General features: G+C 37.1%; 1 protein-coding gene across 8 annotated transcripts in view; it reads left to right on the forward strand.

Moving 5' to 3' along the window:
• Positions 1 to 4456, forward strand: part of MATR3 (matrin 3) — a 47221-nt gene extending 42765 nt beyond the window's left edge. For 7 of the 8 annotated variants that reach the window (XM_063085606.1, XM_063085607.1, XM_063085609.1 and 4 more), the window contains 3 exons: positions 690 to 1056; positions 1566 to 1687; positions 4025 to 4456. In XM_063085606.1, coding sequence (XP_062941676.1) covers positions 690 to 1056; positions 1566 to 1687; positions 4025 to 4075 — 540 coding nt within the window. In that variant the 3' untranslated portion in view covers positions 4076 to 4456. The remainder of the gene's footprint in view (positions 1 to 689; positions 1057 to 1565; positions 1688 to 4024) is intronic. The other variant, XM_063085614.1, reaches the window with a different exon arrangement.
• The last annotated feature ends 8028 nt before the right edge of the window (positions 4457 to 12484 follow it).

Below are 12484 nucleotides of genomic sequence, written 5' to 3' on the forward strand. Positions count from 1 at the left end.
ACACCTAGTTTTCTGACTAGAGTGGATGATTGTTGTGTAATATATTTACACTTCTAAGAACTAATAATTATTAACATTTGCGGCATTTATTATATGCCATACATTTTTTCTAAGCTTTTTACACACTTATTAATTAATTTAATCATCACAATAACTGTATGTGTTAGGTACCATTGCTATTCCCATTCCTTAAATGAGGAAATTGAAGCATGGGGGAGTTCAATAACTTGTTCTAGATCATACTCCTCCTTATAAGTAGCAGAGCCAAAATTTAAACCTAAGCAGTCATGCTCCAGAACTCCATTTCTTAACCATTATACTATTTCAAACAGTTTCTCTAAAGAATTCTATCATATCATAAGATATACTATCTTGGAAAGGACATTACTCAACTACTTTTATCAATTTATTTCTTTGACACATTCCCTGGCAGCGTAATATTCTCAGTGTAGAGTGAGTATCCTTATATCATTTATTTTCTGCTCTTTTCTAAGGCAAGCCTTCCATTATTTAATTTCAGAACAAGCTAAATTGTTTTTTAAAAAACACTGATTGGGGGAAGAAAGAAAAAAAGATTTTGAGAGAATGAATAAACACACAAGGACGCTATCCCTTTTCCCTTTAAATAAAGCAGATGGAAGGGATGCTGCAGGATAATTGTTGCAGAGTAAATTTGTCTTTCTTAACAGCGTCGTTTTCCAGGGAGTATGGAAGGTTTTGTCACTCTAGATGAGGTTGGTGATGAGGAAGATTCGGAACTTCAGAAACTTCGTAAATCAGGCATGGCATTTAAATCTGGTGACAAAAATGATGATGGTTTGGTTGAAATTAAGGTGGACAAGATCGAGGAACTTGATCAAGAAAACGAAGCAGCGTTGGAAAATGGAATTAAAAATGAGGAAAACACAGAACCAGGTGCTGAATCTGCTGAGAATGCTGATGATCCCAGTAAAGATACAAGTGAAAATGCAGATGGCCAAAGTGATGAAAACAAGGAGGACTATACCATCCCAGATGAGTATAGAATTGGACCATATCAGCCCAATGTTCCTGTTGGTGAGATTTAAGACTTTGTTCTTCTTCACCGTCCCTCCCCCAACTCATTAAAATAAGATTTTAAGATTGGTCTTATATAAGTTCTGATAGCATTTTAAATTAGCTTTATTTTTATAGGGAAGAGTTTGTAAACCTTAATTGATATATTGCTCTCTTTTCCTCTTAACCATGTCTCTTGGTTTTGTATTATCTTATACATTCCACAGTATGTCTCTTTTTTCATGAAGATTTCTGAGAATTGCACATTGCTTTTTGTTTTATTTTTCTGTGTTATATGTCTGTTCATATGAATGCAATCAGGTGGGACTTTAAACATCAATTAAGTACAAAAAAATGTCATGGTTTTGTGGGTTTTGTGGGGTTTTTTGTTTGTTTTTATCTTAGGCTATATTGGACTTCTCACAAATATGTTGTCTCATTCAATTTATATTGATAGGAAAAAAGACTTGAGAATACAAGTAAAATCTTCAGCTTACTTAATTTGTACGAATATATGTTTGTGTTTCTAGGTATAGACTATGTGATACCTAAAACAGGGTTTTACTGTAAGCTGTGTTCACTCTTTTATACAAATGAAGAAGTTGCAAAGAATACTCATTGCAGCAGCCTTCCTCATTATCAGAAATTAAAGGTAAGGCTGAATCTGAAAGGAGAGTTCTTCTGTGAAAACTAACAAATCATTTTTGTTATGGAAATAAATGGGATTTATAAGTAAAATATATATAATACCATTTCTGGACCCAGCACAGTGCTTTATCCTGACAATAACATTTTTCTTTCTTTATTGATGGGCTTTAAAGCAGTTTAATGGATTCTGGAAACATCTATTGAGCCTCTTTTCATAATTTATTCAAATTAATAATAATTTAGTAATTTATAAACATATAAATTCTGTATTATAATTAAAGCTATTCAAGTATTCTCAAATTGTTGTTGGACTGTAGTTTCTCTAATTTAGAAGATGGTGGAGGCCTGAATACCAAATAGAATAAAGCTTTTTCAACTTTGGAAAGTGCCATGTCCCTTCGTACTTTAATGTTTTTTTCATTGACAATAATGACGGCTTTCAGGATTTTTGGGGTTTTTTTTTTTTGTTTTTTGTTGTCTTTTTGTGACCGGCCGTACCGCACTCAGCCAGTGAGTGCACCGGCCATCCTTATATAGGATCCGAACCCGCGGCGGGAGCACTACTGCGCTCCCAGCGCCGCACTCTCCACGGGGTCGGCCCGACAGCCTTCAGTTTTATGACCAACAGAACATAAAGGTAAAAGTACAAATGAATAAAGTAAAACATAATTAAAGAATAACCAATTCCTATTTGGATATATTGAAATTTGTGTTTTTAGTTAGTGGCCTCCTTAAGGAACTAAGTATTGAAATAGATAACAGGAGAAAAGTTGAAAGTGCAGGTTGAGCATCCCTGATCTGAAATTTGAAATGCTTCAAAATACGAAAGTTTTTTAGGCACCCACATGATGCTCAAAGGAAATGCTCATTGGAGCATATCAGACTTTGGATTTTTGGATTAAGAGTGCTCAACGAGCATGTATTCTGCAAATATTCCAAAATATTTTTTAAAATTCAAAATCTGAAACACTTCTGATCCCAAACATTTCAGATAAGGGATACTCAACCTGTAGTAGTTAAAAAAAACCTCAAAGCTTGATAACTTGGTTTTTCACAATGCTTTCTAATATAGTTACTGTAGAATTCAGTCATCAGGCATGTTCTCTATGTTGACTACATGGACAGAGGTAGCCTTGAATTTTGGAAATAATTCCAGTTCTTGGCTGTATGACTTTTGTTTCTTTTAAATGAAACTCTTCTTTGCTATGTGTATGTCTCACTATTGTGTATATGAAAAGAAGTGGTGGTTATTTTCAACAATAGTAGCAGTTTGGTACAAATTTTTCATCTCTTTTGATTTTTAACCATTTTGGGTCAGAAAGTATATGTTACCTAGAAGATTACATAAACAGGAAAGAGATCTTTAGTTGCTTGATACTTTATAAACAATATTATGCTTTGTAGTTAGATATTTGGTCTATTGAAGGCAGCTTGCTTTATTATTTCCTTCTATTTTGAAGAAACTTCGTCAACTTCATTAAGAAATTATTATGAGGCAAAATATATCTTGCTAATAATAAGTGATAAATGAATTTTGATACTTCTTACCTTGGTGTTTTGTGGTTTTGGTTTGTTTTATTTTACTTTCAAGATATATGACTTTTAGCCTTTCATCAATTTGTAGTTACTATAGAGTTAATAAATTCCAATCAGAAGTAAAGAGACTTTGGATGTTTTAGATTAGAATTTTGAATGTGACTTGTATTTCCATTAGTGCCTTAACACATTTCTGGTGTCTAGAAACTTTAGAAATCACAGGTCTAATGGCAAGGGTCAGCAAGCTACACTTGTTGCCCAGCCACCTGTTTTTATAAATAAATTTTCTTTTAGAACACAGCCATGATCATTCAAGTATTGTCTATGGCTGCCTTAGTGCTATGATTTAGTGCAGAATTAAGTAGTTGCAACAGACCAAATGGCCCAAAAGCCTAAATATTTATTACTGGCCCTTTAAGAAAATGTTTGCCCACCTGGTTTAATGAATAGAGCATTGAATAAATGCATGTCATTTTAACTAATCTATATTCTTGGAGTAGCGCTAGTTGTGTATGAGTATAATCTTTGTTTTTTTATTTCTGAAAGTTAGAGTTGATGACACAGTGAAATACCATTTTTCACCTTTTACCATTTTTTTCCATGCCTTATTGTAATGTCCTCTGAACCAATTAGTTTTGCACACTAATAAGAATTAACTCATTCCTGAAAATATTGATAAAGTTATAGTTTAAATTACACTCAAACCCCTAAACTTGGATAGAATATTTTATTTTGGAATTGATCTATATGTTATGTTTCTCTTAGGTGACTTAATTCCTACCATTCTTTTCTTCTATCTTTTCAGAAATTTCTGAATAAATTGGCAGAGGAACGCAGGCAGAAGAAAGAAGCTTAAGATGTGCAAGAAGATTTAATGATTTCAAAGGAAATAATGGTTCTTTGTTTTTAATGTTAACCTTTTTAAAATACAATACTGATAGTTAGAAGAAAACTTGTACTCTTTTGTTTTAGTGGAAAAAATAATAGATGTCTGTTCATGTGTTAAGTGTTATAGCAAAAAATACATATACGGTTAAGTTAATGAAGAATAGTTTTTGTTTTATCAGAATGGCAACAGACGTTTTGTAGAGACTGACTGTAAGCTACTTAAGACAACTCGCACCACTAAGAAAAAGATAACGTATAACCATACGGAAAAATGAAATGTAGTAATTCCAAGCTTAAAAAAATGTCAACAACTTTTGTTTCCACTCAATAAAGAACAAAACCAATTGTATTTTTATTACTTTCATCTGAAACATTCCACATTTTAATCTGAGCCTTGAAGACTTTTCATTTGGAGTTTGAAGCTTTTTTGGTTGCATTTCAGTTTTGGAGAACTTTATTAATGTGAGATTGGCGATTCAAATGCAGGTGCAGTTTTCTTTTAATGTCATCCTGTTGTTTAGATAATAAGAAATATTAAGTAATTGGCTTTAGATTTTGTAATTTTTTTCCCTGAGTTCTCCTAGATTTTGTATTCTAGTAGTCAGTGTATCTTCAGTGAAATGTAAAAATATTCCCGTTCTCTTTGACCAGTATTAATTTTTTGAGATCTTACTACTTGTCACTTGAATCCTGTAGCTGTCATATATCTCTGGTATAAGCAAGATTTGATTTTTGAAGTGTGTAGACCATCTTTATATTTTTAAGATGTAATTTTACATTTCTGCATTTTAAAAAGTTTGGCCATACTTCTAGATGCACGCTTCTAATTCATGTACCTGCACATGTGACCTTTGTGAACAGAAATTTGCATGTATAATCTGTGTTTACTTGTAACTTTCTGGTTAAATACTGCTTATATCTGTGGATTCAAGTTACTGAAGTGAATACCAATAAAAAAAAAAAAAAACCTAGGCCATGTTCATTGGTTATACATGTTTGGAATGTTAACCAATAATATATTTGTCAGTTGTGGTTTTTATTCGCTGTTACACTTTTGTGCATGCTTTAACAAATTATTTTTTAATCTAGAGTGAGTGTTTTAAAGACTGCTACTAAAGATCTGAGTTTAAAATTTTGGTGCTGTTGGATTTCTTGTTCCTGTTACATAACTAAAAATGAGGATATTTAAAGTCTTGTGAGTTTAAAATGCTGAGTGAAGAAATAGCAAAAGCTTGTGTTTAGACATGTATGCCTTGAACAGTAAAGTTAGAAATAACATGCATAAGTATGAATTAGTTTTGCCAGACTTTCAAAACTAATAGTTGTAGGGATATTTGGTATATTGGATTATCTGTTGTAAAAAATAAATTTTGGGGCTGACCGGTTAGCTTAGTTGGTTAGAGCACAGCCTTGTAACACACTAAGGTCGAGCGTTCGGGTCCCCACACCAGCCAGCTACAAAAAAAAAAAAAATTTGTTTTTCTTTATTTTAAAAAATGAGAACTGATAAGGGGTTGTCTTTCAAAACTTTCAGGCCGGGCCGAGCCCGTGGCACACTTGGTAGAGTGCTGCGCTGGCAGCGCGGCGACACTCCTGCTGCGGGTTCGGATCCTATATAGGACTGACCGGTGCACTCACTGGCTGAGTGCCGGTCACGAAAAAACGACAAAAAAATTTAAAAAAAAAAAAATAATAAAAAAAATAAAAAATAAAAAAAAAAACTTTCAGGCCCATGTGTATTAAAGGAGTTTTTCAAATTATTGGGTAAAGTTTCATAGTCTTTCCCACTGAAGTGCAGATGACTTTTTCTGTTCTTTTTTGGGGGAGCAGCTGGCCAGTTTGGGGACCCAAACACTAACTTTGGTGTTATAATACCACGCTCTAACCAACTGAGGTAACCAGCCAGCCCCAGATAACTGTTTTAATGTAACATGCACAAAAAATCCTTGCCAGTTTATTTCTGCAATTTAATTTTAGCTTTTACTAATTAACCACTTCTGTTTAATTCCAACTTTTAACTAACAGCAGCTACAGAACACATTATGTGATGTATACAATAGAATCCTTAGTTTCTTCCCTTCAATATCCTTTTTCATGGGTCCTACTTTGAATTTAGCATATTGAGAAAAGAACTATTCTCTTCATCTGATCACATTTGGAAATCAAAATTCTCATAAGGTGCCAGTGATAAATCTGTACCAGCCATTTTCCAGATTATGGCAAACCTTTATTTAATAAGAATGTATGCACTTAAACGTGCTGTAGAGTTTAACAGCATTTTCCCACCACTATTTCATCCTTTAATTTAGTTTTACTTTCTCCTGTAAATTTGAGAGAAACTTTTAGAAATACCTTTAGTTTGTTTTACAGTTCTTTATATCTTGGCCCCATTGCTGGTAAATTTAGGGTGTGAGAATATCTCTGGTAAGGCTGAGCTGGGAAACTGTAGTATTGCTTTTAGTATCCTAAATATAATTTCATTTAAAATAAATTTTATTACTCAGGAGGGTTTTTGTTTTTTGTTTTGGTGGCTGGCTTGAACCCTTGACCTTGGTGAACTTTTAAAGGTTATTTCCATTATCTGAATTCCAAAGAGAGGTTCTCTAACCCCCTTTTTTTTAGGGTAATGGTGACTCAAAAAGGAAACCTACAGTATCAAGTAATGTGGCAGGTATTAAAGTTGTGCTTATATATTTTTTGCTTAGCTTTGTCCATAGTGGATTATTTTTAATTTAAAAATTGTGACAAAAGCAGAGGCTGGCTTGTTCAGTTTGTTAGAGTGAGGTTTATAACACCAAATTCAAGGGTTCGGATCCCCTTACTGGCCAGCCACCAAAAAAAAAAAAAAAATCATTCTGAAAAAGCAGCTTATTGTATGTAATAGAAATCTGCAGGGACACTGCACAACATTCTCATGTACCCCCTTCCACTCATGCAAGTTCTGTGACTATTAGGGTAAGGCCAAGATTCTTAGAGTGAACACTAGTGGAAAAGTGGTTGTGTGAATTATTTTCTGTTAGAACCAGAGGTTCTTTTTTTTTTTTTTTTTTGTCGTTTTTTCGTGACCGGCACTCAGCCAGTGAGTGCACTGGTCAGTCCTATATGGGATCTGAACCCGCGGCGGGAGCGTCGCCGCGCTCCCAGCGCAGCACTCTACCAAGTGCGCCACGGGCTCGGCCCGAACCAGAGGTTCTTAAATGTTAGCATGCATCAATGTTACCTGAAGCCTGAAACATTGCTGTGCCCCTTCCACATACTTTCCGATTTGCTAGTTTAGCGTGGGTCCTGATAATTTGCATTTTTAACAAGTTCCCAGGTGATGGTGATGTTAAGGATGGAGAACACACTTTGATAACCATTGCTTTACCTGTAGCTGAAGAAATGCTAGGCAGTTGTAACCAGATTACCTGGTTTGGTTACTATTGTCTGAAGTACTGGTTTTCCTATTCTTTTCCAAAGCTAAAACTAGAGGCAACAATGTAAAGAAGTCAACATTTAGGGGCCCATCTCCTGCAAAGCATTTTATTTTTTTAATCTATGGCTTTTGGGGATGTGGGGGCAGCTAGATGGTACAGGGGATGGGAGACAGCCTATTTCAAAGACTTAAATACTGCTTTCCTAAGTCTATCCTTTTGATGATGGTGTAGTCAAATTTCAAGGAAGGTCAGTGGGGCAGAAGCATGAAGTCTCAGGAATTTGCTATTTTCCCTGCCCAGGTGATTTTCTTGTTTTTTCTTTACTATGCCCCTCTCAAGCACAGCAAAGGAACTAATGAAAAGGCTTGGTAACAGCCAGTTTGTTGAAATTCAATGTGAACAGAATAATGGAAATGGCTATCTCTCTCACTAGCTTTCTGATATGCATTATAGCTAATACTGGGTAGAGCTCAGTTAAAGCATTAGTAATTGGGCAGAAGTCTGAAGATGTAAGTACTCCTTATGGGGAACTAGACACAGGTTTAATGATCTTTCTTTGAACCCTTATGTCTGCTTTGTACATGGTATATTGGTGGGGAGTAGCTTCTAAGGACTTTTACAAATGGGGATGTACCAAGAGCAGCAGGAGTTTTACCTTTGACTAGGACAAAATCCTCTTCAGGTTTCACTCCTTGCCCCTTCTATCAAAAGCAGGGCCAACTCCTGTTTGCTCACCTTTGACAGGGTTTTTTAATCATAAGTGGTGACCTCATTTGAGTTTTAAGACTTAAATAGACAGTTTTTTTTCTGCATAGGAGTTGGCTAGGAACATCAGAAGGCAATTAGATCCCAGCTACTTTCTTGGCAATTACAGTAGTCCCCCTTCATCTGTGGCTTCAATTACCCGTGGTCCAAAAATATTAAATGGAAAACTCTAGAAATAATTCATAATTTTTTAATTACGTGCTGTGCTGAGTAGCATGATGAAATCTCAAGCTGTTTCACCAGGGATGTGAATTGTCCTCAACGTGTGCATGTTACACTACCCACCTGGTAGTCACTTAGTAGCCATTTTGGTTATCAGATCAACTGTCAGTATGGCAGTGCTTGTGTTCAGGTAACCCTTATTTTACTTAATAATACAAAAAAGCAACTGTGATGTTGGCAATTCAGATATGCCAAAGAGAAGTTGTAAAGTGCTTCCTTTAGGTGAAAAGGTGAAAGTTCTTGACTTAAGGAAAGGAAAAAGTTGTAATCTGCGGCTGGTAAGATCTAAGGTAAGAACGAGTCTTCTACTTAGGAAATTATAAAGAAGGAAAAAACTGCTGTTGCACCTCAAACTACAGAAGTTTTGGCCACAGTGTGTAAGTTCTTAGTTAAAATGGAAAAGGCTGGCTGGCAGTTGAGTTCAGTACTATCTGCTGTCTCAGGCATCCACTGGGGGTCTCTGAATATTTCCCCCGCAGGTATGGGTGGACTACTGGACCAAGTCTACTCTTGCTATGTTTTTTTTTTTTTTTCCCTCTTTCCTCCTCTTGTATGAGGGTACTTCAAAAAGTTTGAGGAAAAAGTAGAATTGAGACAATATGAATCTTCATGAACTTTTTTTTTTTAAAGATGACCAGTAAGGGGATCTTAACCCTTGATTTGGTGGTGTCAGCACCATGCTCACTCAAGTGAGCCAACCGGCCATCCCTATGTAAAGATCCGAACCTGTGGCCTTGGTGTTAGGAGCACCATATTCTGCCAAGTGAGCCACAGGCCGGCCCTTCATGAACTTTTTGAAATGCCTCATATAAACAACTCGTAGTTTATTTCCTCTTTGAATTTTTTTAGTTGGTGTCATGAGAGCCTGAGGAAAGGGATTACAGTTTAAGTGATTTGGTGTAATGTTAGCCTTATAATTTTTTTTTCCTGATTGTGGCTGCTGCTGCTCACAAGCGCTAAGTGTACCTCTGACCCATCTTATTTTAAGCAGCAGCTCAGCTGCATAAAGCCCATGGGGGCTGCAGACAAATTGCCTCTGTCCCAGTATTTGGCACATCTGTAGGCAGACATCACTTCTGCAAAAACCTTTACCTATCCCCATCTATAACATAATTTTCGAATCCTGCTCATCCTGCTATTCAACATGTATAAATTTGACCCACTTTAAGTCAGGCTAGTTTAAAACTTCACCAAAACCTTTTTAAGAAAAAATCATGCCACTTACTGCCTGTGTATCCTCATTGCCAGGAACAGTGCTGGCACATAGTAGGCATTCAGAAAGTTTGAATAGTGCTTTTACCCCCTCCATTCAGAGGGGGGACCTTTGCTTACCCCAACAGCAACAGTGCTTGGACCCTTCAAAACTCAGCAGTGCTGGGGTACGTTCTCTGCCCATCTTCTACATGATACAAATGAGCCATTACCACCTGTGTTAGATTTTACATGGAGTGTGGCTTTTTTCCTGTTTATAAATGCAATTAAAGCTTAGAATTTAGACAATATAAAATATGTGTACAAGAAATAGTGAATCCTTTGCCATCTGTCCAGAGATACTGTCTGGTGACCATCCTACCAGAGACTTTTTTTTTTTTTTTTTGACCAGTAAGGGGATTGCGACCCTCAGCACGGAGTGGTCTGCACCGCGCTCAGCCAGTGAGCGCACCGGCCATCCCTAGGCCATCCCTACCCGCGGCCTCAGCACTACCAGTGCTGCACTCTCCCGAGTGAGCCACAGGGCCAGCCCACTACCAGATACTTCTCATTTATACCCACTTGCCTATGGTAGAAGATTATATACATTCTGTTTTGCAGCTTGCTTTTAAAAAAGAAAATAGGTATCCTATATCAATGAAAACTTTTTTAAAAAATAACTGTAATGTTTGATTTTATTAATACACCGTAGTTCACTTAACTAATTCCCTGTTGAAAGGCTTTTTGATTTTTGGTTGTTTATAACATACCTATGAATATTACGTCTTCACATTTGTCCAATTTCCTTGGGCAGATGGCTATACATGCAGTGTTTGGTTCAGAAGATGCACACTATTTACATATAAGAATGATAAGGAGAGGTCTATAGGAAGGTGGTAGTTTAGAGCAGAAGCCTACTCATAGCCTTTTTGGGCCTTATTTACCATCCTCTCTGATTCCTACTTCAACCTCTATTTTAAGATTGTTACCATATGAAACAAACAGGTAAATTCCTGCAATGTTTTTAAACAGGATCTCTGCTGTTCCCATTGCAGTGTCTGCCCTTACCATTAGCCAACTTGTTAGCCTTCCCTCCTCTGATGATGTTTTCCATTCATAGATCACCACTACCATCCAAGCATAGCATCGCTATCCTGAAGTCCATTTTGCAAGTGGTCAGAGGGTTCTTGTGTCCAGAGGATGCCAAGGAAATAGTGGGCCCATCAAGCTTTCTTGACCGCAATTTTGAACTCTCATTGTAATCTGAGAATTGAGATATTAACCCCTATGTGTGGGAAAAACAGCATAGTTCTTTAAGTGGTTCACATGAACATAAACCATGATTTGGGAAGTATTTTTCAATATTACATTTATAATCCATTAAGTTTGTGTTACTAAATAATGAATTCAGTAATCTTGCATTTATCTTTTAAGAGTGTCTGGGTCAGCTACATATTACCTAACCACCTATTTTGTTCTTTTGTTCATACCTCTTCCAGCCTTTGGGGTTGATAGTTTATCTCACCAGCACCCTTAATTACACAGACTGATAAGGCAATACTATCTCTTTCCTCCCAGAGCTGTATGATCAGTAGGAAACAGCCAAACCCTTCCTTTCAATTCGGGATACCGATCTGTAAATATAGGCTGTAATGGTTGACTCAGGGGGCTAGGGCAGAACACCTATGTTCATTTATCTTGGGGCTTTGGGCTGTCCCAAAGCAGTCCAATGAATAAAATGGCCCTGATTTCTGGATTCAAGCCTTCCCATGGAAGGAGATTTTTTGTTTTCGTTTAAGTTTTAGTATATGTACCGGCCAGGCACAAAAACTTTTAGTACATATTAAAAGCACATGGTTTTTAAAAAGATTCAAATTTTACAAGAGTAAAAAAATTCGTTGCACCCATTTCCAGTCCTTCATCTTCCCTCCCCGAAGGGAAGAAATTACTAGTTTTTGTGTGTCCCCTTTCAAATATAGTGTATGCACACATATTCGAACATCCAGATTTTCAATTCGTATACTCTTCTTTGCCTTGTCTAGTATCACTAGAAATATATTTTGGGGCTTGCCAATGATGATAGCAAGGAATCATGGATAGGAATGGCGTATGGAGCCAGTGCATATGGGATAATGGACTAGGAAATTTTTGAACCCTAGCATCACCTATTTATCTTATCTGGACAGGGCATTTCCTCACTTAGCACAAAGAAAGTTCCACACGCTGCCTGCAAACGTATTCGTATTTTGTATCTGTATGTAAAGGTCCGGCTTTAAAAAGTGTGTGCTTGCGTGTGCCTGAGCGCAGGCGCTTATAGATTAGTTAGTACGCCTCTGTGAATGTCTTTGTCAGGATCTCGATTTGACTCGGTGCATGTGGCTGTTAGTGTGACACTACGTATCACTTTTGGTGTGTATATCTGGGGGGGTGTTGTTATCTAAATGTTCCTCTTTGGTGGGTTTGTTTGAAGTCTAGGAGACCACGTCTGTGTATTATGGCAGGGTGTTTTTCAGTCCCCAGCTCCCCCACTCACTGCATCCCATCATTCTCCATGGATGGCTGGGTTTGGGAACAGTGGCTCGTCTCCACTCTCCCAGAGAGAACAAGACAGGACTGTCGGGGCGTGTAGGAAAGACCATTGAGCATGCACACGTGTGCAGCCCGGGAACCTAAGAGACTTTGGGGGTCGTGCGTTCTCTCGCGCGCTCTCTAGTGGCCTGGGAGGGTATCGCTGACAGAACCAATGGGCGGGGCCGGTGGGGGCGGAAGTGAGGTCACTTCCG

The sequence above is a fragment of the Cynocephalus volans genome, chromosome 2 (assembly GCF_027409185.1).
Source record: "Cynocephalus volans isolate mCynVol1 chromosome 2, mCynVol1.pri, whole genome shotgun sequence".
NCBI classification, from domain to species: Eukaryota; Metazoa; Chordata; class Mammalia; order Dermoptera; family Cynocephalidae; genus Cynocephalus; species Cynocephalus volans.